This window comes from Ranitomeya variabilis, chromosome 7 (genome assembly GCF_051348905.1).
Source record: "Ranitomeya variabilis isolate aRanVar5 chromosome 7, aRanVar5.hap1, whole genome shotgun sequence".
NCBI lineage: Eukaryota > Metazoa > Chordata > Amphibia > Anura > Dendrobatidae > Ranitomeya > Ranitomeya variabilis.
Window position 1 is genome coordinate 234,732,955 of NC_135238.1, and position 27,828 is coordinate 234,760,782.

General features: G+C 50.7%; 1 protein-coding gene across 8 annotated transcripts in view; it reads left to right on the forward strand.

Annotated features, from left to right (window-relative positions):
* Window positions 1–27,828, forward strand: part of TNS1 (tensin 1) — a 374,732-nt gene that overhangs the window by 316,705 nt on the left and 30,199 nt on the right. For 4 of the 8 annotated variants that reach the window (XM_077273214.1, XM_077273215.1, XM_077273216.1 and 1 more), the window contains 4 exons: window positions 12,727–14,412; window positions 22,064–22,153; window positions 27,261–27,451; window positions 27,578–27,653. In XM_077273214.1, the coding sequence (XP_077129329.1) occupies window positions 12,727–14,412; window positions 22,064–22,153; window positions 27,261–27,451; window positions 27,578–27,653 (2,043 nt within the window). The remainder of the gene's footprint in view (window positions 1–12,726; window positions 14,413–22,063; window positions 22,154–27,260; window positions 27,452–27,577; window positions 27,654–27,828) is intronic. The other 4 variants (XM_077273221.1, XM_077273217.1, XM_077273218.1 and 1 more) reach the window with 1 other exon arrangement.

Below are 27,828 nucleotides of genomic sequence, written 5' to 3' on the forward strand. Positions count from 1 at the left end.
TGTGTGTGCCGGGCAGTTGTGTGTGTGTGTGTGCCGGGCAGTTGTGTGTGTGCCGGGCAGTTCTGTGTGTGTGCGCCGGGCAGTTCTGTGTGTGTGTGTGCCGGGCAGTCCTGTGTGTGTGTGTGCGTGCCGGGCAGTTGTGTATGTGCCGGGCAGTTCTGTGTGTGTGTGCCGGGCAGTTGTGTGTGTGTGTGTGCCGGGCAGTCCTGTGTGTGTGTGCGTGCCGGGCAGTTCTGTGTGTGTGTGTGCCGGGCAGTTGTGTATGTGCCGGGCAGTTCTGTGTGTGTGTGTGCCGGGCAGTTGTGTATGTGCCGGGCAGTCCTGTGTGTGTGTGTGCGTGCCGGGCAGTTCTGTGTGTGTGTGTGCCGGGCAGTTGTGTGTGTGTGTGTGCCGGGCAGTTGTGTATGTGCCGTTCAGTTCTGTGTGTGTGTGCCGGGCAGTTCTGTGTGTGTGTGCCGGGCAGTTCTGTGTGTGTGTGCCGGACAGTTGTGTGTGTGTGTGTGCCGGGCAGTTCTGTGTGTGTGTGTGCCGGGCAGTTCTGTGTGTGTGTGTGCCGGGCAGTTGTGTGTGTGTGTGTGTGCCGGGCAGTTGTGTGTGTGTGTGCCGGGCAGTTCTGTGTGTGTGTGTGCCGGGCAGTTGTGTGTGTGTGTGTGCCGGGCAGTTGTGTATGTGCCGTGCAGTTCTGTGTGTGTGTGCCGGGCAGTTGTGTGTGTGTGTGTGCCGGGCAGTTCTGTGTGTGTGTGCCGGGCAGTTGTGTGTGTGTGTGCCGGGCAGTTCTGTGTGTGTCTGTGCCAGACAGTTCTGTGTGTGTGTGCCGGGCAGTTCTGTATGTGTGCCGGGCAGTTCTGTATGTGTGTGCCGGACAGTGCTGTGTGTGTGTGCCGGGCAGTGCTGTGTGTGTGCCGGGCAGTGCTGTGTGTCTGTGCCGGGCAGTTCCGTGTGTGTGTGCCGGGCAGTGCTGTGTGTGTTCCGGGCAGTTCTGTGTGTGTGCCGGGCAGTTCTGTGTGTGTGCCGGGCAGTTCTGTGTGTGTGTGCCGGGCAGTTCTGTGTGTGTGTGCCGGGCAGTTCTGTGTGTGTGTGCCGGGCAGTTCTGTGTGTGTGTGCCGGGCAGTTCTGTGTGTGTGTGCCGGGCAGTTCTGTGTGTGTGTGCCGGGCAGTTGTGTGTGTGTGCCGGGCAGTTCTGTGTGTGTGTGTGCCGGGCAGTTGTGTGTGTGTGTGCCGGGCAGTTCTGTGTGTGTGTGTGCCGGGCAGTTCTGTGTGTGTGTGTGCCGGGCAGTTCTGTGTGTGTGTGTGCCGGGCAGTTGTGTGTGTGTGTGTGCCGGGCAGTTGTGTATGTGCCGTGCCGTTCTGTGTGTGTGTGCCGGGCAGTTCTGTGTGTGTGTGCCGGGCAGTTCTGTGTGTGTGTGCCGGGCAGTTCTGTGTGTGTGTGCCGGGCAGTTCTGTGTGTGTGTGCCGGGCAGTTGTGTGTGTGTGTGTGCCGGGCAGTTGTGTATGTGCCGTGCAGTTCTGTGTGTGTGTGCCGTGCAGTTCTGTGTGTGTGTGCCGGGCAGTTCTGTGTGTGTGTGCCGGGCAGTTCTGTGTGTGTGTGCCGGGCAGTTGTGTGTGTGTGTGTGCCGGGCAGTTCTGTGTGTGTGTGCCGGGCAGTTGTGTGTGTGTGTGCCGGGCAGTTCTGTGTGTGTCTGTGCCAGACAGTTCTGTGTGTGTGTGCCGGGCAGTTCTGTATGTGTGCCGGGCAGTTCTGTATGTGTGTGCCGGACAGTGCTGTGTGTGTGTGCCGGGCAGTGCTGTGTGTGTGCCGGGCAGTGCTGTGTGTCTGTGCCGGGCAGTTCCGTGTGTGTGTGCCGGGCAGTGCTGTGTGTGTTCCGGGCAGTTCTGTGTGTGTGCCGGGCAGTTCTGTGTGTGTGTGCCGAGCAGTTCTGTGTGTGTGTGCCGGGCAGTTCTGTGTGTGTGTGCCGGGCAGTTCTGTGTGTGTGTGCCGGGCAGTTGTGTGTGTGTGCCGGGCAGTTCTGTGTGTGTGTGCCGGGCAGTTCTGTGTGTGTGTGTGCCGGGCAGTTGTGTGTGTGTGTGCCGGGCAGTTCTGTGTGTGTGTGTGCCGGGCAGTTCTGTGTGTGTGTGTGCCGGGCAGTTGTGTGTGTGTGTGTGCCGGGCAGTTGTGTATGTGCCGTGCAGTTCTGTGTGTGTGTGCCGGGCAGTTCTGTGTGTGTGTGCCGGGCAGTTCTGTGTGTGTGTGCCGGGCAGTTGTGTGTGTGTGTGTGTGCCGGGCAGTTCTGTGTGTGTGTGTGCCGGGCAGTTCTGTGTGTGTGTGTGCCGGGCAGTTCTGTGTGTGTGTGTGTGCCGGGCAGTTGTGTGTGTGTGTGCCGGGCAGTTCTGTGTGTGTGTGTGCCGGGCAGTTCTGTGTGTGTGTGTGTGCCGGGCAGTTCTGTGTGTGTGTGTGCCGGGCAGTTGTGTGTGTGCCGGGCAGTTCTGTGTGTGTGTGCCGGGCAGTTCTGTGTGTGTGTGCCGGGCAGTTCTGTGTGTGTGTGCCGGGCAGTTGTGTGTGTGTGTGTGCCGGGCAGTTCTGTGTGTGTGTGCCGGGCAGTTCTGTGTGTGTGTGCCGGGCAGTTGTGTGTGTGTGTGCCGGGCAGTTCTGTGTGTGTGTGCCGGGCAGTTCTGTGTGTGTGTGCCGGGCAGTTCTGTATGTGTGCCGGGCAGTTCTGTATGTGTGTGCCGGACAGTGCTGTGTGTGTGTGCCGGGCAGTGCTGTGTGTGTGCCGGGCAGTGCTGTGTGTCTGTGCCGGGCAGTTCCGTGTGTGTGTGCCGGGCAGTGCTGTGTGTCTGTGCCGGGCAGTTCCGTGTGTGTGTGCCGGGCAGTGCTGTGTGTCTGTGCCGGGCAGTTCCGTGTGTGTGTGCCGGGCAGTGCTGTGTGTGTTCCGGGCAGTTCTGTGTGTGTGCCGGGCAGTGCTGTGTGTGTGCCGTGCAGTTCTGTGTGTGTGCCGTGCAGTGCTGTGTGTGTGCCGGGCAGTGCTGTGTGTGTGCCGGGCAGTGCTGTGTGTGTGCCGGGCAGTGCTGTGTGTGTGCCGGGCAGTGCTGTGTGTGTGCCGGGCAGTGCTGTGTGTGTGCCGGGCAATTCCGTGTGTGTGTGCCGGGCAGTGCTGTGTGTGTTCCGGGCAGTTCGGTGTGTGTGCCGGGCAGTTCTGTGTGTGTGCCGGGCAGTTATGTGTGTGTGCCGGGCAGTGCTGTGTGTGTGCCGTGCAGTTCTGTGTGTGTGCCGTGCAGTGCTGTGTGTGTGCCGGGCAGTGCTGTGTGTGTGCCGGGCAGTGCTGTGTGTGTGCCGGGCAGTGCTGTGTGTGTGCCGGGCAGTGCTGTGTGTGTGCCGGGCAATTCCGTGTGTGTGTGCCGGGCAGTGCTGTGTGTGTTCCGGGCAGTTCGGTGTGTGTGCCGGGCAGTTCTGTGTGTGTGCCGGGCAGTTATGTGTGTGTGCCGGGCAGTGCTGTGTGTGTGCCGGGCAGTGCTGTGTGTGTGCCGGGCAGTTCCGTGTGTGTGTGCCGGGCAGTGCTGTGTGTGTGCCGGGCAGTGCTGTGTGTGTGTGCCGGGCAGTGCTGTGTGTGTGTGCCGGGCAGTTCCGTGTGTGTGTGCCGGGCAGTTCCGTGTGTGTGTGCCGGGCAGTGCTGTGTGTGTGCCGGGCAGTGCTGTGTGTGTGCCGGGCAGTGCTGTGTGTGTGTGCCGGGCAGTTCCGTGTGTGTGTGCCGGGCAGTGCGGTGTGTGTGCCGGGCAATTCTGTGTGTGCCGGGTGCCGCTCATCTCCTGGCGCTGATGCTGTTTTTGGCTGCAGGTCAGTGATGGATGATGGATGGATGATGGTTTCTTCCTTGCAGTAGTCCTGGGGGCTTCTTCTTTTGCCCCGGCCCGGGGGTTGCGTGTGTGCTGTGAACAACCCGCGATGTGTTTGCATTCTTAAGCTGAAAGCATTTAGCAGAAATCATCCGGCTGAATACGATGTGATTGTTCCGGGGGATTACAGTGTAACGCAACCTGTCTGTTTATGTGAGTGACTGGTCTGGCACGATGAATGGGGCCCGGGGCGGCCGCTCTCCCGGAGACCCTCAGACCCCACAGCGATCTGCAGCCAGCACCGTCCTACTGCTCTGCAGAGCAGGGACTTCGCTCTGGAATCGTGGACCATCCTACAGCGTCTCCACAGAGATAAACTGATAGCTGCTTATCATGTGACTCTGTGGTAGATGAGTGCAGGTGGTGGTGACCACACTATCCACACGGTGACCTCACAGTCCACATGATGACATCACTGTCCACACGGTGACCTCACAGTCCACACGATGACATCATTATCCACACGGTGACCCCACAGTCCACACGGTGACATCACTGTCCACACGGTGACATCACTGTCCACACGGTGACATCGCTATCCACACGGTGACATCACTGTCCACACGGTGACATCACTATCCACACGGTGACATCACCGTCCACATGGTGACATCACTGTCCACACGGTGACATCACTATCCACACGGTGACATCACTGTCCACAAGGTGACATCACTATCCACACGATGACATCACTATCCACACGATGACATCACTATCCACACGGTGACATCACTATCCACACGGTGACATCACTATCCACATGGTGACATCACTATCCACACGGTGACATCACTATCCACACGGTGACCTCACAGTCCACATGATGACATCACTGTCCACACGGTGACCTCACAGTCCACACGATGACATCATTATCCACACGGTGACCCCACAGTCCACACGGTGACATCACTGTCCACACGGTGACATCACTGTCCACACGGTGACATCACCGTCCACATGGTGACATCACCGTCCACATGGTGACATCACTGTCCACACGGTGACATCACTATCCACACGGTGACATCACTGTCCACAAGGTGACATCACTATCCACACGATGACATCACTATCCACACGGTGACATCACTATCCACACGGTGACATCACTATCCACACGGTGACATCACTATCCACACGGTGACCTCACAGTCCACATGATGACATCACTATCCATATGGTGACATCACTATCCACACGGTGACCTCACAGTCCAGATGATGACATCACAGTCCACACGATGACATCACTATCCATACGGTGACATCACAATCTACATGGTTACATCACTGTCCACACGGTGACATCACTATCCACACGGTGACATCACTATCCACACGGTGACATCACTATCCACACGGTGACATCACTATCCACACGGTGACATCACTATCCACATGGTTGACATCACTAGCTACACGGTGACATCACTGTCCACACGGTGACATCGCTGTCCATATGGTGACATCGCTATCCATCTGGTGACCTCACTGTTCACATGGTGATATCATTATCCACGTGGTGATATTACTGTCCTAGTGGTGACATCACAGTCCACATGGTGACATCATTATCCATCTGGTGACATCACTGTCCACGTGGTGACATCCCCATAGTGACATCACTGTCAACATGGTGACATCACTAAGAAGAAAGAATCTCAGTTCCCTCTGGGACTACGGAATCCATTCCTGCTCTGTACTGTCAAAATGAGAGTAGTGGTCATTTACACCTGACATCCCCCCTCATAATAGTAGATGGATGGATAATATGACAGGTGGAGTTGCCCTTTAAACCTCTCTGGGATCACCCTCGGGCAGGAATGAATGAAGGGTCTCAGAGGTCTCTGTCCATCAGGATCCCCCTTGGAGCAGCTGCTCTTGGGCACTGACTTCTGCTCCTGCCGTCTATTTTTACCTCCCTCCTATTGATGATAACACAGGAGGGGCAGGCGCGCTCATTTATCATTTATGGGGGTTCACTTACTTACATGCAGTTAATGGGTTTCGTTTTTATGTAGCTGCCGACACACTACGGAGCAAAAAGATCTGAACATTTCTGGCTGACAACCAAAAATATGGTCACCATCGCTGCTCGCACAAGAGCCGTCACCCAGCTTTCCCAGATTTCTGAAAGGCAAATATTCTGAGATCCATTGCTTATTCCCTTTTCTTTATGTATTGCAGAACAGCGAGCCCATCAGAAAGGGAACACAATGTAACTAAACATTAGGTGGTAGGGAATTCAGGAGTGTAGAAAAGCATCCTGACAACCAATACAGCTGCTATTGATGCTCCTGCAAAGTTGTCAACCTGCTTTCTCCAATTCCAAAAATTGCAAAATCATCGCTCGGTGCAGTCAGTGTTGTCATGTTCTCCTGGTCTTGGTGCAGTCAGTGTTGTCATGTTCTCTTGAGCTCGGTGCAGTCAGTGTTGTCATGTTCTCCTGGGCTCGGTGCAGTCAGTGTTGTCATGTTCTCCTGGGCTCGGAGCAGTCAGTGTTGTCATGTTTTCCTGGTCTCGGTGCAGTCAGTGTTGTCATGTTCTCTTGAGCTCGGTGCAGTCAGTGTTGTCCTGTTCTCCTGGGCTCGGTGCAGTCAGTGTTGTCATGTTCTCCTGGTCTTGGTGCAGTCAGTGTTGTCATGTTCTCTTGAGCTCGGTGCAGTCAGTGTTGTCATGTTCTCCTGGGCTCGGTGCAGTCAGTGTTGTCATGTTCTCCTGGGCTCGGAGCAGTCAGTGTTGTCATGTTTTCCTGGTCTCGGTGCAGTCAGTGTTGTCATGTTCTCTTGAGCTCGGTGCAGTCAGTGTTGTCCTGTTCTCCTGGGCTCGGTGCAGTCAGTGTTGTCATGTTCTCCTGGTCTTGGTGCAGTCAGTGTTGTCATGTTCTCTTGAGCTCGGTGCAGTCAGTGTTGTCATGTTCTCCTGGGCTCGGTGCAGTCAGTGTTGTCATGTTCTCCTGGGCTCGGTGCAGTCAGTGTTGTCATGTTCTCCTGGTCTCGGTGCAGTCAGTGTTGTCATGTTCTCCTGGTCTTGGTGCAGTCAGTGTTGTCATGTTCTCCTGGTCTCGGTGCATTCAGTGTTGTCCTGTTCTCTTGAGCTCGGTGCAGTCAGTGTTGTCATGTTCTCCTGGTCTCGGTGCATTCAGTGTTGTCATGTTCTCCTGGGCTCGGAGCAGTCAGTGTTGTCATGTTTTCCTGGTCTCGGTGCAGTCAGTGTTGTCATGTTCTCTTGAGCTCGGTGCAGTCAGTGTTGTCATGTTCTCCTGGGCTCGGTGCAGTCAGTGTTGTCATGTTCTCCTGGTCTCGGTGCAGTCAGTGTTGTCATGTTCTCCTGGTCTCGGTGCATTCAGTGTTGTCCTGTTCTCTTGAGCTCGGTGCAGTCAGTGTTGTCATGTTCTCCTGGTCTCGGTGCATTCAGTGTTGTCATGTTCTCCTGGGCTCGGTGCAGTCAGTGTTGTCCTGTTCTCCTGGGCTTGGAGCAGTCAGTGTTGTCCTGTTCTCCTGAGCTCTATGCAGTCAGTGTTGTCCTGTTCTCCTGAGCTCTATGCAGTCAGTGTTGTCATGTTCTCCTGGGCTCGGTGAAGTCAGTGTTGTTCTGTTCTCCTGGTCTCGGTGCAGTCAGTGTTGTCCTGTTCTCCTGGGATCGGAGCAGTCAGTGTTGTCATGTTTTCCTGGTCTCGGTGCAGTCAGTGTTGTCATGTTCTCTTGATCTCGGTGCAGTCAGTGTTGTCATGTTCTCCTGGGCTCGGTGCAGTCAGTGTTGTCATGTTCTCCTGGTCTCGGTGCAGTCAGTGTTGTCATGTTCTCCTGGTCTCGGTGCATTCAGTGTTGTCATGTTCTCCTGGGCTCGGTGCAGTCAGTGTTGTCATGTTTTCCTGGTCTCGGTGCAGTCAGTGTTGTCATGTTCTCTTGAGCTCGGTGCAGTCAGTGTTGTCCTGTTCTCCTGAGCTCTATGCAGCCAGTGTTGTCATGTTCTCCTGGGCTCGGTGAAGTCAGTGTTGTTCTGTTCTCCTGGTCTCGGTGCAGTCAGTGTTGTCCTGTTCTCCTGGGCTTGGAGCAGTCAGTGTTGTCCTGTTCTCCTGAGCTCTATGCAGTCAGTGTTGTCATGTTCTCCTGGGCTCGGTGAAGTCAGTGTTGTTCTGTTCTCCTGGTCTCGGAGCAGTCAGTGTTGTCATGTTCTCCTGGTCTCGGTGCAGTCAGTGTTGTCATGTTCTCTTGAGCTCGGTGCAGTCAGTGTTGTCCTGTTCTCTTGAGCTCGGTGAAGTCAGTGTTGTTCTGTTCTCCTGGTCTCGGTGCAGTCAGTGTTGTCCTGTTCTCCTGGGCTCGGAGCAGTCAGTGTTGTCCTGTTCTCCTGGTCTCGGTGCAGTCAGTGTTGTCATGTTCTCCTGGTCTCGGTGCAGTCAGTGTTGTCATGTTCTCCTGGTCTCGGTGCAGTCAGTGTTGTCATGTTCTCCTGGTCTCGGTGCATTCAGTGTTGTCATGTTCTCCTGAGCTCGGTGCAGTCAGTGTTGTCCTGTTCTCCTGGTCTCGGTGCAGTCAGTGTTGTCCTGTTCTCCTGGGATCGGAGCAGTCAGTGTTGTCATGTTTTCCTGGTCTCGGTGCAGTCAGTGTTGTCCTGTTCTCCTGGTCTCGGTGCAGTCAGTGTTGTCCTGTTCTCCTGGTCTCGGAGCAGTCAGTGTTGTCATGTTCTCCTGGTCTTGGTGCAGTCAGTGTTGTCATGTTCTCCTGAGCTCGGTGCAGTCAGTGTTTTCCTGTTCTCCTGGGCTCGGAGCAGTCAGTGTTGTCATGTTCTCCTGAGCTCGGTGCAGTCAGTGTTGTCATGTTTTCCTGGGCTCGGAGCAGTCAGTGTTGTCCTGTTCTCCTGGGCTCGGTGCAGTCAGTGTTGTCCTGTTCTCTTGAGCTCGGTGCAGTCAGTGTTGTCATGTTCTCCTGGTCTTGGTGCAGTCAGTGTTGTCATGTTCTCCTGGGCTCGGAGCAGTCAGTGTTGTCATGTTCTCCTGGGCTCGGTGCAGTCAGTGTTGTCCTGTTCTCCTGGTCTCGGTGCAGTCAGTGTTGTCATGTTCTCCTGGTCTCGGTGCATTCAGTGTTGTCCTGTTCTCCTGGTCTCGGTGCAGTCAGTGTTGTCATGTTCTCCTGGGCTCGGTGCAGTCAGTGTTGTCCTGTTCTCCTGGTCTCGGTGCAGTCAGTGTTGTCATGTTCTCCTGGTCTCGGTGCATTCAGTGTTGTCCTGTTCTCCTGGTCTCGGTGCAGTCAGTGTTGTCATGTTCTCCTGGGCTCGGTGCAGTCAGTGTTGTCCTGTTCTCCTGGTCTCGGTGCAGTCAGTGTTGTCATGTTCTCCTGGTCTCGGTGCATTCAGTGTTGTCATGTTCTCCTGGTCTCGGTGCAGTCAGTGTTGTCATGTTCTCCTGGGCTCGGAGCAGTCAGTGTTGTCCTGTTCTCCTGGTCTCGGTGCAGTCAGTGTTGTCATGTTCTCCTGGTCTCGGTGCAGTCAGTGTTGTCATGTTCTCCTGGTCTCGGTGCAGTCAGTGTTGTCATGTTCTCCTGGTCTCGGTGCATTCAGTGTTGTCATGTTCTCCTGAGCTCGGTGCAGTCAGTGTTGTCCTGTTCTCCTGGTCTCGGTGCAGTCAGTGTTGTCCTGTTCTCCTGGTCTCGGTGCAGTCAGTGTTGTCCTGTTCTCCTGGGATCGGAGCAGTCAGTGTTGTCATGTTTTCCTGGTCTCGGTGCAGTCAGTGTTGTCCTGTTCTCCTGGTCTCGGTGCAGTCAGTGTTGTCCTGTTCTCCTGGTCTCGGAGCAGTCAGTGTTGTCATGTTCTCCTGGTCTTGGTGCAGTCAGTGTTGTCATGTTCTCCTGAGCTCGGTGCAGTCAGTGTTTTCCTGTTCTCCTGGGCTCGGAGCAGTCAGTGTTGTCATGTTCTCCTGAGCTCGGTGCAGTCAGTGTTGTCATGTTTTCCTGGGCTCGGAGCAGTCAGTGTTGTCCTGTTCTCCTGGGCTCGGTGCAGTCAGTGTTGTCCTGTTCTCTTGAGCTCGGTGCAGTCAGTGTTGTCATGTTCTCCTGGTCTTGGTGCAGTCAGTGTTGTCATGTTCTCCTGGGCTCGGAGCAGTCAGTGTTGTCATGTTCTCCTGGGCTCGGTGCAGTCAGTGTTGTCCTGTTCTCCTGGTCTCGGTGCAGTCAGTGTTGTCATGTTCTCCTGGTCTCGGTGCATTCAGTGTTGTCCTGTTCTCCTGGTCTCGGTGCAGTCAGTGTTGTCATGTTCTCCTGGGCTCGGTGCAGTCAGTGTTGTCCTGTTCTCCTGGTCTCGGTGCAGTCAGTGTTGTCATGTTCTCCTGGTCTCGGTGCATTCAGTGTTGTCCTGTTCTCCTGGTCTCGGTGCAGTCAGTGTTGTCATGTTCTCCTGGGCTCGGTGCAGTCAGTGTTGTCCTGTTCTCCTGGTCTCGGTGCAGTCAGTGTTGTCATGTTCTCCTGGTCTCGGTGCATTCAGTGTTGTCCTGTTCTCCTGGTCTCGGTGCAGTCAGTGTTGTCATGTTCTCCTGGGCTCGGTGCAGTCAGTGTTGTCCTGTTCTCCTGGTCTCGGTGCAGTCAGTGTTGTCATGTTCTCCTGGTCTCGGTGCATTCAGTGTTGTCCTGTTCTCCTGGTCTCGGAGCAGTCAGTGTTGTCATGTTCTCCTGGTCTCGGTGCAGTCAGTGTTGTCCTGTTCTCCTGGTCTCGGTGCAGTCAGTGTTGTCATGTTCTCCTGGGCTCGGTGCAGTCAGTGTTGTCATGTTCTCCTGGTCTCGGTGCAGTCAGTGTTGTCATGTTCTCCTGGTCTCGGTGCATTCAGTGTTGTCCTGTTCTCCTGGTCTCGGAGCAGTCAGTGTTGTCATGTTCTCCTGGTTTCGGAGCAGTCAGTGTTGTCATGTTCTCCTGGGCTTGGTGCAGTCAGTGTTGTCATGTCTCTTTCTCCTGGGCTCTGCACAGTGTTGTCATGTTCTCCTCGGCTCTGCACAGTCAGTGTTGTCATGTTCTCCAGGACTCGGTGCAGTTATGGGGTCACTGTATGGTGGAGCATCATGGGGTCACTGTATGGTGGAGCATCATGGGGTCACTGTATGGTGGAGCATCATGGGGTCACTGTATGGTGGAGCATCATGGGGTCACTGTACGGGGGAGCATCATAGGGTCACTGTATGGTGGAGCATCATGGGGTCACTGTATGGGGGAGCATCATGGGGTCATTGTATGGGATCTCCTGACTTCCCATGTTTCCTTCTTTTTGCCCCTTGTCAGGATTGCAGAGGTTCTGGTTCTGCAGTTGAGTTTGGTGCTGTTTGTTTGACTTTATGTAATATAAGATGTCAGATCTCCTCTTGTACCCTGGGGGTGCAGGATTGTTTGGCGCTTCTGTTGGTTGAGTCATCCCGCGCCCGCTGACAAATCCGCACATACTTTTACAATGTGTACATGATAGTGTTGGCACCGTGAGGTCATTTGGGAGGGACGTTTGATGCCATTTAGTTTTTTTACACCTCCACCCCCTGAAAACATGGTGTGAATCAGTCCGTGGAGAGCTTCCCAGAGGGTATAAATATATCTACTCCTCTGACAGTAAACCCCAGGGAGCAGGGTGTGGTACCGAGCCGCCTGCAAAACAACACAGTCCGGATCCACAGTGAGGAGATACAATGTATATGTGTCCTCGGTGATACAGCGTATATGTGTCCTCGATGGTACAGCGTATATATGCCATCGGTGATACAACGTACATGTGTCCTCGGTGATACAATGCGGTGATACAAGGTAAATATGTCCTCGTTGATAACACGTTTATGTGTCCTCAGTGATACAATGTAACTGTTCACATGAAGGGTGTAAACTCCGCGTTATGGGGCACCGGAGAAGAATTTGCAGCTGGTGCTTCCGACAGTCACTATTTGAGGTCGACAGTAAGCTTCGTCTATTTTCGATAGCTCGACTAATTCAGAAGCGTGTGGTTAGGGGCATTGCCATTACTGAAGCATGAGGCGCTGGATGCTTTAGGCCTCATGGACGTTACTGGTGAACTGCAGCAAATAGTTCTATATCCAATTAAGTGTACAGTATTTGTATGTGCTGCTTGCCATTTCTTCAAGGTCCTTTGGGTCTTCAGAAGGGTGTTCTAAAAAATGTTCTGATTATCTTCATATTATGACATTTCCTATATGTGACCCAGGTTGCATCTGGAGAGGGGAGCAGAGGGCACCGGTATGGTAAATCTGCCCATTTATGGGGCAGCAGTTTGGTAACTGACTGTGTCATATATTTATTGTGTCGTATTATGACCTCTAACATGAACAGGACGACATTGTCCATCTCTGGTTACTGATCGATTCACTTTGTTGTTAATGTGCTGCCGAGAGGTTAACATCTCCAATGAGGCTGAGTCTCCGCTAGAGATCAATGCACCCCTCCCCCGAGAGATCTCCTGAGATCATAACTCAATCCTGAGACTCTTAATCTGGTTTGCGGTGATCGCCGAGTATCGATTACCACATGTTTTCTTACGACTTTCCAGAACTCCATTACCCGGCATGGAGTCACAGTGTAATCTCAGTTGGATAAAGTGCTTGGATGGGGGACAGGTTCCTGTGGGATTGAAGTGATGGCGTTTAGATGAGCCATTATACAAGATTGATGAGCTGATATCTGTGATGGAGGGTTTAATGCCTCGTTCTGGTGGAGGAGCTGATATCGGGAAGGAGAGGACAGCTTAGTGGTTTAGTTGAAAAGACATTTTGGCCGTGGAGCGTCTCACTGGATATCCTAATTGTTACTGACTGAGCAGAACGGTAAAGATAGAAACTTAAGTGCTAACGATTCTTCTTCTGTTTTCTTGCAGAAGTCGGACACACTCAAGGACCTTTGGATGGAAGTTTATATGCCAGAGTGAAGAAGAAAGACTCCACCAACGGGAGTACCAGTACGGTAAACGTCAGTGGCATCCCGCTGTCTGCCACCCCCAATCATATCGAACATACCCTATCGGTGAGCAGCGATTCCGGCAATTCCACCGCGTCAACAAAGACAGACAAGACAGATGAGCAAGTGGCCAATGCGGCTGCGAACCAAGGGTTGACGCCCGAGGAGAAGCAAGAGCTGGAGAGGCTTCTTGTTGGCTTTGGCTTGGACTCCGATGCTCAGATGCACAACTTAAACCCAGGCTCATCTGTTACAGGTGCCATGCTGCATGTGGTGCCCGCACAGGTTCATGTCAATGGGAGCAGCATGTCCCCGCCAACCGAAAGAGAGACAGACATCCTAGATGATGACCTACCCAACCATGATGGACACAGTGTTGGAAGCTTGGGTACACTGTCCTCGCTTGATGGCTCACCCCATATCATTGAGACTGGGTACCACCAAATGAACATGTCCAATGGTCCAACAACCATGAATGGCATAGACAAGCTGCATAAACATGGCTATCTTGGGAAGGAGACCATGATTAATGGTGGCTACCCCTATAACAACCAGAACATCTTAAAAAACACAATGAATCCTTATTCTCAAGATGTTGGTAACCAGATGAGACCTTCAGTATCTGCCCAGGAGAACTTGTCCTCTTACCAAGTCAACCAACCCGCAATGTCCAACTGGGGACAGCCCCAACCAGACACCGTAACTCCAAAGCACTTATACTATTATGACCCCAATGGGATGTACCGTTCTCAGTCCTTCACTAATGCAGAACCGGCAAAGTACGAGCCCGTTTTACAGCTGCCCCAAGCACCAGCCAGAAGCGTAAGCAGCAGAGAAGCCGTCCAGAGGGGGCTGAACTCATGGCAGCAGGGCGGCAGCCGACCTCCCTCCCGCCAGCAAGATGGTGCAATAGAGAACCCAATGGTCACCCCAACTTCCCAGCCAAGCACTTTTCAGACTGTCCCCCAGAGTCATAGTATCCCCGAGTTCCCCATGATGGCCTCCCAGAAGGAGATTGAGCAGTCAATCGAAGCACTTAACATGCTAATGTTGGACCTTGATCCTTCATTTTCACAGATTCACAAATCACAGAGTGTACCTGTCGCCCCAAAAGAGGACAGAACTATGCCAGTAACGGGGTCACTATCTGCCCAGCCAGCTCTGGGAATCTATAGCCAGCCATCGCCCCAGGTGGCATCTCCGAGGCCGGGCAATGCATATGGGCTCTCGTCCCCGGGCAGCCTGCCGTCTGCTCCGGTTAGCCAGGCGCATACACCCATCGAGCAAGCGCCAAGGTCTTATTCATGTGAGCCCATGAGACCTCTGAACGAGTACCGGGAGCCATATTCCTCTGGGACCTATTCTCCTTATGGCTACCCGACCCAGCCAGCTCCACCGACTTTAGTAAGAAGTTACAGCTACGGGACTACTACTCCCTCATCATCTATCCCACCTGTCTCTACTTTCCTGCAGAGCAGTCCGCAGCAAACTGCTATAGCATCCCCGGTGCTTGCTGCTGTCACCGCTCAACCCCATGATCAAGCCAGAGAAGCCCCAGAGGAGGAGAACTACAACCTGGAAGGGCTCGTGGCCCACAGAGTTGCAGGTAAATCGTATAGCAATGTAAATACCTGGAAATAACAAATTATTGGATTAAAGAGTTAAGTATTACTAATGTAGTCACCCTCTAAACATCACTGTATGAGATCGATGTGTTCATGATGGCTCGGGAAGGTCCTCGTTGCACGTCTTGCTCTTCTCGGGGCTGATTTTAGTTACTTGAGTGCAGGACTCTTTCTGGCCTCTAGATGGCGCTTTTAGTTACTGTCATAGGGATGCATGTCTTATATAGTACATTGGAAACAGTCATGAAGGAGGCAAATGGACAAAACCAGACACTGCTGAACCCTAATGCAAACTCTACGACCGGACCACCACTTACTGGGGTCTTCTTATGCAGCATTGACCTCCCCTGTAGTCTCCAAAGCCAAGATGTCATCGCTACCACTGCACCCAAATACCCACCCACTGATAGAAGTGTAGTTTAGAAAGTCAATTGGATCATATTGGTTCATTTGGATTCGTTAAAGGGGATGTCTAGTTGAGAAAATTACCCTTAATAGAGGGGGTGGGGCGTCTGTTTTTAGGATCCTCATCACTTTGCTACAAAACTAGTTACAAGGAACTTAATTAGCACTTGAGTCCTGTCTTCCATTACACAGGCTATTGGTATGGAAGGGTATTGTGTAATACTTGCTTCTTCCTGTGGAGGCGCTGTAGGAAATTTGAATTGTTACTTTTGGTTTCCCTAAAGATCACCCCTGATCGCTGGGGTTCCCAACTCTTTGTGAAGTTTGGATTGTACAGAACAGAGCTGCCCTTCAGGGGCTTAAAATGTAGCAATAAAAAATAATGCTGCCCACCGACAGAAGAGGATTGTGTCCTCGCAGCACCCACGGCCCCCCGATCATCTGTCAGGCAAACAATGTTATAGTTACTGAACGCCCAGGGTAAATATTTGCACGGTCGGTTTACAAGACGCCGTCATTACGGACCATGTTTGGAATTCATTGACCACAGGACAGTGTGTGGCCAACCTCACATACCAGCCACGGGGCCGGACGTGGCGCTCCAACCCAAGCCTGTGCCGCCTCCCGGAGGGGACCACCACACTCCACAATACAGGGGCTCCAAGCAAAACGTCACCAATGACATTGTGGGTGTGAAAAGTTCTGCAAGCTGAAAATGGGAGAAGATAAGATCATACTGTGGAGAAACAACATAAAAAATCCCTAAAATACTGTAATAATAGTAAGAAAATGGGAGGGCGATACCAGAGAATAATAGCTTGCTATGCAGTCACAGAGACACCTTGCGTTGGGGTATCTTAAATCTTGTGTAAAATCTCCAACAGGGCGCCCAGCTATGGCAGGTATATAGCAGTATATGAGCCAATGGGACTTTCTGGGCCCCCAAGGCTCCAGGGGCCACTTCAGCCCTGCACCCATTATCATTTTGCTACAGTGAGATCGTTTTCAAATACATTTGTCCACTATCCTTAGAAACCCCCATTTTTTTTTATTCACAGGATTATGTCTTAGGCTACTTACACACACAACGTTTTGCACTTGTGGAGGCACAAATCTCACGACCAGGGACAGTATTGATTGCAGGAGTCAAGAAAGTACAGATGTTTGTTTTTTTTCTTCTAAATAAAGCCAAATCAAATGAAAAAAACAACAACATATATTAGGGCATAGATTTGCAATAATAACTTATAGAAGAACAGTGACACCTACAGGTCAGATGGTATTCTGCACGCAATAAAAAAAAAAAGTCATACAATGGAAGAGCATAAGAATGGAAAAAAGTGTAAAAAGTGCCTGAATGGGGGCAATAAAGCTGGACTCGAGGAGTATTGATGTGCGGGGACATTTCTTGCTGTAACAATGATTGATTTCTGTGCACTGAAGCACAATCAGTGTCTCCGGACAGGTGATGACAGATTTAGATGGCGCAGGCTGGATGTGCCCCATTGTTTGGCATGTTTGGAATCTGACAGATCAGCATCAGTTTTCACAGATGAAGGGCAGCAGTAGCTGGATATATATATATATATATATATATATATATACACCCCCCACACATACGATACAGGTGGGTGAGTTACACCACAGTAAATATCACTTTCCGTCTTTTCACGTTACTCAGTAGATATATATAAAAATGCAGAATTTCTGCAGAAGTTTATGTATTTTTTTCATGAATTCAGGGATTTTGAGGCCAAGTGAATATATAGAATAAAGAAATATACAGCTATAACCTCTCTTGTATTACACACATAAGGCACAGGGAAAAAGTCGGGTGGTTGGGTATCAAAAGTTTACACGCCCTTAGAACGTATTGCTATGTACGGATGCAGCATTTTCAGTATTGGTTTATGGCCCGGGCACAGGACCAGTTTGAGAAAAATGGAGGCTATGAATAGAAAGCAAAGTAGGTTCGTACCCGCTTGTCATTTTTTTAGACAGCCCATATAATACTGCCATATAGTACCAGGGTTATATTGCCATTTACAATCTGCATAATGTCACCATATGGCAACAACATTATATGGACTTTTATAGCTCACATATTACCATCATATAGTACCAATGTTATGTTGCCATTTAAAGCCCACATCATTCCATCATGTTGTACCACTTACAGCACACATAACGCCGCCATATAGCAGCAATATTGCCATTTACAATCCTTATAATGCCTCCATATAGTACCAATATTGCGATTCACTGCCAACATATTACCGCCATATAGTACCAATGTTAATGGTACTATATTTTTGCTCCTGGTTGTACAGATTCTGCCTCCGCAGTTTGGACGCCTTAGTGTTTCGCTCCCTACAAGGAGTCTGCAGGATCCCAGGATGCAGGACTGCACATCGTTGTGCTACATCTCACAACCCATTTAGGTGATACCCCAGGAAGGATCCCGATCACTGCACTGCTGAGACCAAATAAGGCTGAAGCATTGCTGCGCCCTCACTCTGCCACCATGCCCTGCCGCTGCGCCCTTGCGCTGCCGCTTCTCCCTTGCGCTTCCACTGCTACCTCTCTCTGCTGCTACACCGTCGCGCTGCCGCTTCTCCCTTGCCCTCCCACTGCGCCCTCGCTCTGCCTCTGCACCATCTCTCTGCCACTACGCCCTCGCGCTGCCGCTTCTCCTTCGCACTGTCGCTTCTCCCTCGCTCTCCCACTGCGCCCTCGCACTGCCTCTGCTCCCTCGCCCTGCCACTGCACCCTCGCTCTGCCGCTATGCCCTCACGCTCCCACTCCTCCCTTGCTCTGCCTCTGCTCCCTCGCACTACCGCTTCTCCCTCGCGCTCCCACTGCACCCTCGCCCTGCCACTGCACCCTCGCTCTGCCTCTGCTCCCTCGCCCTGCCGCTGCACCCTCGCTCTGCCTCTGCTCCCTCGCCTGCCGCTGCACCCTCGCTCTGCCTCTGCTCCCTCGCCCTGTCGCTGCACCCTCGCTCTCCCGCTATGCCCTCACGCTCCCACTGCTCCCTCGCTCTGCCTCTGCTCCCTCACCCTCCTGCTGCACCCTCGCTCTGCCGCTACTTCCTCACGCTCCCACTGCTCCCTTGCTCTGCCTCTGCTCCCTCGCACTACCGCCTCTCCCTCGTGCTACCACTGCACCCTCGCTCTGCCGCTACGCACCCTCACTCTGCCTCGGCTCCCTCGCTCTGCCGCTACGCCCTCACGCTCCCTTGCTCTGCCTCTGCTCCCTCGCTCTGCCGCTTCTCCCTCGCGCTCCCACTGCACCCTCGCTCTGCCGCTATGCCCTCACGCTCCCACTGCACCCTCTCTCTGCCGCTGCTCCCTCGCTCTGCCGCTCCGTCTATGTACAAATGTCCTGATGCTAAAAGACTTAGATTAGATCTGTAGAAAAGATCTTCAGACTGTGGATCTGTAGCCGGGATCGCGCCGCCTCTGCTGTTTATCATCAGTGTTTACATTTGTAACAAAATATAACTATTTAAATCCAAATAGAAACATTGAGAATTTTTCCTTTTTTTTTTGCACAGATTTTGAGTTTTCTCTATTCACATCCAGAGCCGCTTTCATATTTTTGCAGTTTTCCCTTAATATGGATCCATTATCAGGTTTCACCATGCGAACTGCATTCATTGGTAAATTAGTCTCTAAAACTTGAGGAGGCTGGTGTATTTACCGTGAAAATCCATGTCAGAATAGCTGCATAATCCTTTATGAATGTGAAACTCAAATCTCCACCCAACTAGCCTGATTGACTGCTCCTCAGTGTCCCTCCTCCCTGCTGCTGCGATCTCACACTGCTCAGCTGTCACTCAGGCTGGGTGGGTGGAGCCTGAACAGATGTCAATCAGACTGAGTGGGCAGAGATTGAATACATTGGACTCATGAGTTTATCAATTCTGTATCTAGAGTCCTAAAATGCACATTGTAATATCAGGATTATACAGTCATTCTGTTATGGATTTTAGCAGTAAGTACACCAGCCTCATCAGGTCAAAAAGACCCATTGAATAATGTATGCAGTTTGTATTGTGACCTAATGTGACCTAACCTCTGCTCCCACAATGCCCTACTCTCTGGGAAATCGGGCAATGTGCAGCTTTAGCAGTGATTAGAGAATAACACATTATGTGATCGAAAAATCAATACATAGCAAAAAGTTTACATTGGAGTAGATTGGTTGTGACTTGTGCACACTGGTATATATTACTCACCGTGCGGATGTGTCCAGTCAGATGTAGCAGAGCTGAGTTAGCCTCCTGCCCCTTTCTGTATATTCTGGGGTCACATATACACCCCAGATATTGTGGTTCGTCACTGACCTCATATTACACAACATTTCTGTTCTTTCCTTCCAGGGATGAAATGTCTTTATATGGGAATTTTCCTTGCAGACATTGACACAAACACCTTGTTGTAATGTTGGAGGTTTCCTCCCCGGGGCGATAGACACAATCTCATCTCCGGCGGCCACTGAGGAAGTCATCGGTGCCAGCTCCTGTGTTATTATGGTGGGGGGGGGGGTTACTACCCAGGTTCAGTAATCCCAACTCGCCCACTTACCGTGCATCACATCACTAACATTGTATTCATCTTCATTATGGTTTTGCTCCAGGTCATGATTTTTGGGCGCCCTTCATGGGTAGCAGTAGTACCCGTAGTGGATAATGGAGTTGCAATGTGAATGATTGTTCCTTGCCGTTACCGTTCTTTTCTATGGGGAGACCATAAAATAGAATATGTGCTTGTAAACTAAATTTTCCTCCTCACACAATTATCACAATTAATACAAGAATATTTCTAAGAACCTGGTAGGGTACTAGATCCATGTAGTTTAGAAGGTACCCTGGTAGGTTACTAGATTCATATCTCTATAGTGTAAGACCCCGGTATGGTACTAGTTCCATGTTTCTATAAGGTAAGATCCTGGCAGGGTACTAGATCCATGACTCTATAAGGCATGACCCCGATAGGGTACTAGTTCCATGTTTCTATAAGGTAACACCCGAGTGGGGCACTAGATCCATGTTTCTATAAGGTAACACCCCGGTAGGGTACTAGATCCATGTTTCTATAAGGCATGATGCCGATAGGGTACTAGATCCATGGCTCTATAAGGTAACACCCCGGTAGGGTACTAGATCCATGTATTTTAGAAGGTACCCTGGTAGGTTACTAGATTCATATCTCTATAATGTAAGACCCAGGTATGGTACTAGTTCCATGTTTCTATAAGGTAACACCCCGGTAGGGTACTAGATCCATGCCTCTTTAAGGTAACACCCCGGTAGGGTACTAGATCCATGCCTCTATAAGGTAACACCCCGGTAGGGTACTAGATCCATGGCTCTATAAGGTAACACCCCGGTAGGGTACTAGATCCATGTTTCTCTAAGGTAACACCCCGGTAGGGTACTAGATCCATGTTTCTATAAGGTAACACCCCGGTAGGGTACTAGATCCATGGCTCTATAAGGTAACACCCTGGTAGGGTACTAGATCCATGTTTCTATAAAGTAAGATCCCGGCAGGGTACTAGATCCATGTTTCTATAAAGTAAGATCCCTGGTAGGGTACTAGATCCATGCCTCTATAAGGTAACACCCCGGTAGGGTACTAGATCCATGCCTCTATAAGGTAACACCCCAGTAGGGTACTAGATCCATGCCTCTATAAGGTAACACCCCGGTAGGGTACTAGATCCATGTTTCTATAAGGTAACACCCCAGTAGGGTACTAGATCCATGTTTCTATAAGGTAACACCCCGGTAGGGTACTAGATCCATGGCTCTGTAAGGTAACACCCCGGTAGGGTACTAGATCCATGTTTCTATAAGGTAACACCCCGGTAGGGTACTAGATCCATGCCTCTATAAGGTAACACCCAGGTAGGGTACTAGATCCATGGCTCTTTATAAGATAACACCCCGGTAGGGTACTAGATCCATGTTTCTATTAGGTAACACCCCGGTAGGGTACTAGATCCATGGCTCTATAAGGTAACATCCCGGTAGGGTACTAGATCCATGGCTCTATAACGTAACACCCCGGTAGGGTACTAGATCCATTTTTCTATAAGGAAAGACCCTGGTAGGGTACTAGATCCATGGCTCTATAAGGTAACACCCCGGTAGGGTACTAGATCCATGCCTCTATAAGGTAGCACCCTGGTCGGGTACTAGATCCATGGCTCTATAAGGTAACACCCCGGTAGGGTACTAGATCCATGTTTCTATAAGGTAACACCCCGGTAGGGTACTAGATCCATGTTTCTATAAGGTAACACCCCGGTAGGGTACTAGATCCATGCCTCTATAAGGTAACACCCGGTAGGGTACTAGATCCATGCCTCTATAAGGTAACACCCGGTATGGTACTGGATCCATGCCTCTATAAGGTAACACCCTGGTAGGGTACTAGATCCATGGCTCTATAAGGTAACACCCCGGTAGGGTACTAGATCCATGGCTCTATAAGGTAACATCCCGGTAGAGTACTAGATCCATGGCTCTATAAGGTAACACCCCGGTAGGGTACTAGATCCATTTTTCTATAAGGAAAGACCCTGGTAGGGTACTAGATCCATGGCTCTATAAGGTAACACCCCGGTAGGGTACTAGATCCATGGCTCTGTAAGGTAACACCCCGGTAGGGTACTAGATCCATTTTTCTATAAGGAAAGACCCTGGTAGGGTACTAGATCCATGGCTCTATAAGGTAACACCCCGGTAGGGTACTAGATCCATGGCTCTGTAAGGTAACACCCCGGTAGGGTACTAGATCCATTTTTCTATAAGGAAAGACCCTGGTAGGGTACTAGATCCATGGCTCTATAAGGTAACACCCCGGTAGGGTACTAGATCCGTGCCTCTATAAGGTAACACCCCAGTAGGGTACTAGATCCATGATGTTACAGTGGGATTGTTGGACCATTATCTACAGAGCAGACATTGTGCAGCTGTGACATTCGTCTCCCTTATACTGATACATTGATTTTGTTTTCCTCCCTCCTGGCTGTCTGCACTGACCTCCACATCATGACTCTCCGCCATCATCTAACCTTTCTGTTTCCTTTTTCCATCTGTTCTGTCTTGTTCCTGTCGCTGTTTCCTCCTCTTCTCTTCACGGGGAACCTCCTGTCCCGATCATTCTCGCCCCTTTTGTCATCCATGATCCCGACCCCTTCATCAACATCTCCCAGAGTACAACAGCAAACTCCGGAATATCCGCAAAAGTATGAACACCCCTCATACACCCACGCTTCAGCGCCAGCGCTCCTTCACTTTCTCTGGTTTGTTCTGTCCGCTTGCTCCTTTTCCATTAAGCATGGTGTGTCAAGTCCTGTGTGTAATAGGGTCATGGAGATCGGCTCCGGGGCTCTCACGGCTCCAGGGGCCCCTAATCATGTCAGGTAAAGGTAAGGTCAATAACGACATGACAAGAGCTGGGGGGCCCCGGAGCCGGAGAACCAACCAGCAAGAGTTAACCCCATTAGTAGAGATGGGCGCCCTATCTGTGCCCTGGGGCCCATATGTGGCTCCATCCATCAGGTATGGCATCCAGACTGTATGTGCTGCACACGCTTCAGAATAATGCACTGCTAATATGGTGGATGAGTGGGACGTGGCGTGACCCTGATGTGTTCTCTTCGCTTTTTTCTGGAGGCATGGGGCGTGTGGGGTGTGAACTGTTGCTTCTAACCATGAAGTTTATGAGCTGGCAGATGGCACGGGGCGTGGGGCTGGTTTGTGGCTCGGCCCGGGGCGTGGGGCTGGTCTGTGGCTCGGCCCGGGGCGTGGGGCTGGTCCGTGGCTCGGTGTATAACATCTGTGTTGGGATTCACTGCTGATTGCGCCAAAATCTTCCAAATGTTCTGTTGTGAAACGCGTTGGGCTAAACGTCTTGTGTCATGTCGAATCCTCCCGATCCCGCAGTCAGTGCCACGGAAAGGTAAGACGGCGGATTCCCCTCTGCTACAATGTATCACACACACGGACTCTCTGATAGGCGCACCGAAATCCCCTCCTCATCCATTGAGAAAAGTTCCCAACTGCCCCCTGCAAGGAAAGCTGAGATACCCCAGTACATAAGGGTACAGTAAACGGGGTATCTCAGCCTTATGCTGATTGGCTGCATGAGCGTCTCTTCTCTGGAGGACCCGGCCCATCTTACTCAGTCTACCAAGAGATGTCAGTGGGCACTGTGCAATACTGTGTGCCTCCAGTGGTGGCGCTGCAGAGACAGGGAACACTTGCTGCAGGTTCAGCTTCACCTGCAGAATCTGTGATCGGCTTATCATCAGGGGATTTGTCTCTAAAAGAAAAAAAAGAGATGATGCAAAATGAACAACCCCTTTAATACGTTTTTTCCAATGAAAACCCCCTTAAGAATAAATTCTACCATGTAAGGATTTTTTTTTCTGTTACAAACATGCTTGCTGGAGTTTTTCAGCTTGGACTCAATGATAGGTCTGCCCATCCCCTGATGTAATGCTTCCGGTCTAGAGGGCGCCCTCACTGGTGAGGCAAAGTATTACACTCTCTGATTTGGAAATGTTTCCAGAATAAACTTTTATATTATTTTTGACAATTAACTCTGTACTTTAATTTTGCGTCCCATGGAGATGCTGCTACATACTGAGGGGGGAGAAGACCCTGCGCAGCCTCAGCTTTCCGTTATGAAGCCCATATTGGAGCCACATGTCAGTAATGAGCCCGGCTGCATTACAGCTATAGTTCAGATATTAGGACGATACATCTGTAGCATCAGGACGGGCGGCAAATCACAGCATGGGGTCATCTGAGGCGAACACTCTGAGATCAATGACTATTTTCTGGGGTCTTTTTGGCCAGTTGTAGTACCCTGTAGTGCCTGCTCTCTAGGGGGGCGCTGTGTACTGTCAGTATGTGACCCAGAGCGAGGTGGCAGCTTCTACAGAAGGCTTCAATTGCTTCTTAGAGATGCAGAAGACCTGAGAGACGTCTCCTGCTGCCTGGAGGGGCTCCTCGCTTTGGGCCGGCTCCTATCTCCCCCTTGGCTGGGAGACAATACTCCTTATTTTGATCTCGGAGGAGGCGCGAGTTTGCACTTGGCTCCGCTGAGAATCGTGTTCAGGCACCGAGCTCCTCGTGGGGTCGGGCCGGTCCGGACTTGTAGAGAATTAAACATGTTCAAGACTCCCACGACAGGATGAGAATATAGACAAATGATCCCGGGCATTAAATATGCCTCGCACCCTGCACAGATCACCCACAGACTGCAGCATCCCTGCAATGCCATCCTGATCTAGTCCTGTTCACATATCTGATGGTTTGTTACAGTGTATCAGTCTGGACAAATCCTCTGTGAGCTAAGGACATAGTCCTGCCCTAAACTCCAGGTTGTAAGCTTTCACCTGCACTGATACATGGTAACAAACCTCAATTGACTGATGCTGAAAAGCCATCCTGATCTAGTCCTGCTCACACAGCAGAGGGTTCGATACAATGTATCAGTCTGGATAATCCTCTGTGAGCTAAACACAAATCTCCTTCCTTCCCTGAACTCCAGATTATAAACTTTTACCTGCGCTGATAAATTGTAACAAACCATAACTGACTGAGGCTGAAAAGCCATCCTGATCTAGTCCTGCTCACACAGCAGAGGGTTCGATACAATGTATCAGTCTGGATAATCCTCTGTGAGCTAAACACAAATCTCCTTCCTTCCCTGAACTCCAGATTATAAACTTTTACCTGCGCTGATAAATTGTAACAAACCATAATTGACTGAGGCTGAAAAGCCATCCTGATCTAGTCCTGCTCACACAGCAGAGGGTTCGATACAATGTATCAGTCTGGATAATCCTCTGTGAGCTAAACACAAATCTCCTTCCTTCCCTGAACTCCAGATTATAAACTTTTACCTGCGCTGATAAATTGTAACAAACCATAATTGACTGAGGCTGAAAAGCCATCCTGATCTAGTCCTGCTCACACAGCAGAGGGTTCAATACAATGTATCAGTCTGGATAATCCTTTGTGAGCTAAACACAAATCTTCCTGCCCTGAACTCCAGATTATAAACTTTTACCTGCCCTGATACATTGTAACAAACCACAATTGGCTGAGCCTGAAAACTCATCTTGATCTAGACGTGCTCGCACAGCAGAGGGTTTGATACAATGTAACATTGTAAGTAAGCAATAATTAGCTGAGAATGACTTAGAAATATCAGGGATTCTATTTACTACAAAAAAGCAAATTGAAGAGTTGTGAAGAAATGAAGCATAAAGTATATGAGAATGAATTCTGAGAATTCTCACTCTGGAAGAGCTTGCGAGGGTTAACAGCTGTAATAACTCTCCTCTCTGCCTCATCCACTCACTCAGCCCCACCATCTTCACATCTCCAAGTATCTTATCTCCTGCTCCCATTTCTCTGCCAGTATCGCCCTCTTTCCCGGAGCAGGGCCCCATCACTATGACATTGAGGATCGCCCCCGGAGCTGCTGGATGACATTCTCTCTTCCTTTCATTCCTAAGGTCCTGGAAATGCCACATTATTATTCAGCAGCCGCACGTCCCCGATCCTCCACAGACTCGTCCTCTTCTCCGCACCATTCACTCATGGCCGTCACCCTTTGGCAGCACTGGGTGGTTTTCATTGGTTGTGTTCTCCCATATGACATTGTACTGCAATTGAACATTAAACCGGCCTGAAATACTCTGTGCTGCTGTTGACCTAAATCCATAGTACAATCATCTGATGAAGCGCCAAGTACCTTTTGCCCTTAACTCCATCCACAATTTCATTAAAATCAATTATGGGACCCAATTTTGTGTACCCATCTGATTTGTGAGACAGAGGTGGCATAGCTAAGGTGGGTGCAGAGGTAGCCGTGGCCCCTGGGCCCTGAGGATGCCCATAGGGCCCTTGTCTCATAGGAAGAATGCTGTGTTATAAGTGGCACGTGTGCCTGGCGCCAGTGACCGATGGGTACAATAAGGCTGCATTTCTCGCTGTCATTGCGTCCGGTGGCCATTACCTGTCCTCTCGGCCAATAATGAAAGACTGGGGTGCACATACATACAAGGGCCCTGTAGTAGATGAGGCTGTTATGATGCAGGGTAGTGGCACCCTTGGTTTGCCCCTTTTCATACCACTTTTGGCAGTCCCGCTCCTCCTTGGGTGGGTGGTCTTCTCCCATGCCCAGGAGATGAGACATTTAGGGACCCCACAGCAGTTTCACGGGCTTCCTCCATGATCTAGATACCCCTGGCCAGCAGAAGCAGAGAACTGTCCGTGCCCGTTCTTGATACATTGTTATTATTTTTCACCCTTTGTTATGTTTTGCTAGGAAACCGCTCTGGAACTTTTTTTTCGGAAACTGCATATTTTATTCTTTGTGAACCGAGACGATAACACTGATTTCATTGTGAGCGGATTTGATGATATTAGTAAGGAATGCGGCCCCTCCCCGGGGTGGTCTCCTCGGAGAGGCCGCTGCTTGTGGGTGCAGTTCCTCATTGTTTTAAAAAGTTACTCACAAGTTTTTGTTTCCTACAGAACTTTTTCCTGCTGGAAACTGCGTCCACCAATCATAAAGCAACCGAGCAGACAGAATACGGTCATCGAGAGTCCATTCAGGCAGGAAGCGAAAAATCTTCAAATCCTCAATGTGTTTTCTGGTCATTGTTTTCACATTGACTTCTGATTAAAATATTAAAGGGGTAGTCCACTTTGTACGACCCCTATCCGGCAGCCAATCACAGATGTACCTGTCAGCAATTCCATATTTGTTGGGACAGTCCTAGGATTGAGTCAGCTAAAGGACAGGGGCTGAGAAAAACCTTGCCTTAAAGTGGTCTTTTTAGAGAGTTCCCCCACAATCCTGTATACAGGGCCTAAATGTCCCAAATATTGCATTAATAATGTGGTTAATATGCTCAGGTGGTCCCACTGCTAAGCCCCCGGGTAATCGGATGCAATCCTTGGATTTAGTGGGTGTCCATGTAACAGATTTTGAGGTCCTATCCACTCTGAATAGTAGGCGTCTGGATTGGAGGGTCTTCCTCCATTATAATTATTAAAGAGGACAATCCTTTTAAGTGTGTTCCTTGGTTACATCTGTGTTTGGGAAACTTGGTTGACAACAACCAATATGGCGTCTGTACCAATATGGCCACCATGACCGCGCTATCCGGGGCTTTCATACCATACTGCCGCAGACCACCATGCTTGGTCTTGGGCTGTGTCTCCGTGTAATCTGCTTTCTGCAGGCCGCCCTCATATTTGGAGAGAATTCAGATTTTCTTGCATGCACAGAACACGGAGAGGACCCCAGAATGTGACATTTCCATGTGGGCGAGAGCCGGACCACGGGATTTGGGGCAGTTGTGACTTTTTTGTATATTGCAGGAGTGCAGACCCGCGATAAGACCCCAGACGAGATTGTATCAGTCCCCCGCAGGAGGACGACCAGCGAGGGGCAATATGAAGAAAATACGGCTGATCCCACCAGTCCCACCAAAGTCCGATCCCCTGTACGGTGCGTCTCACCAGAAGTCTTCAACACTATCGCCGCCAATCCAGGAGGGAGACCCAAGGAGGTAAGGACCCCCGGCCATAGTGGATTCAATTACACATTTAGGGGATTTTAAAGGGAAAAGGTGGAATATATCAAGGAAATGTAAATTTGTAGCCGTTCATCTGATGTCATTTTCTGCTATTTGCAGCCTCATCTGCACAGCTACAAGGAGGCCTTTGAAGAAATGGATATTCCACTGTCTGCCACCAGCCCCACCGGCACAGGTACCCAGCGCCATCAGCGGGCACAGTGTGTAGTCACCTGTATACACCACCTCCTCTGCTCCTATGTGCACTGCATTGTAGAGTGGGTACAGGATAGTGGGCACATGATAGGGTGGCATAAACATAAAGACAAATTCTTTAGTGGATCCGGTTATTCTCCTGGATTTGGTCTCTT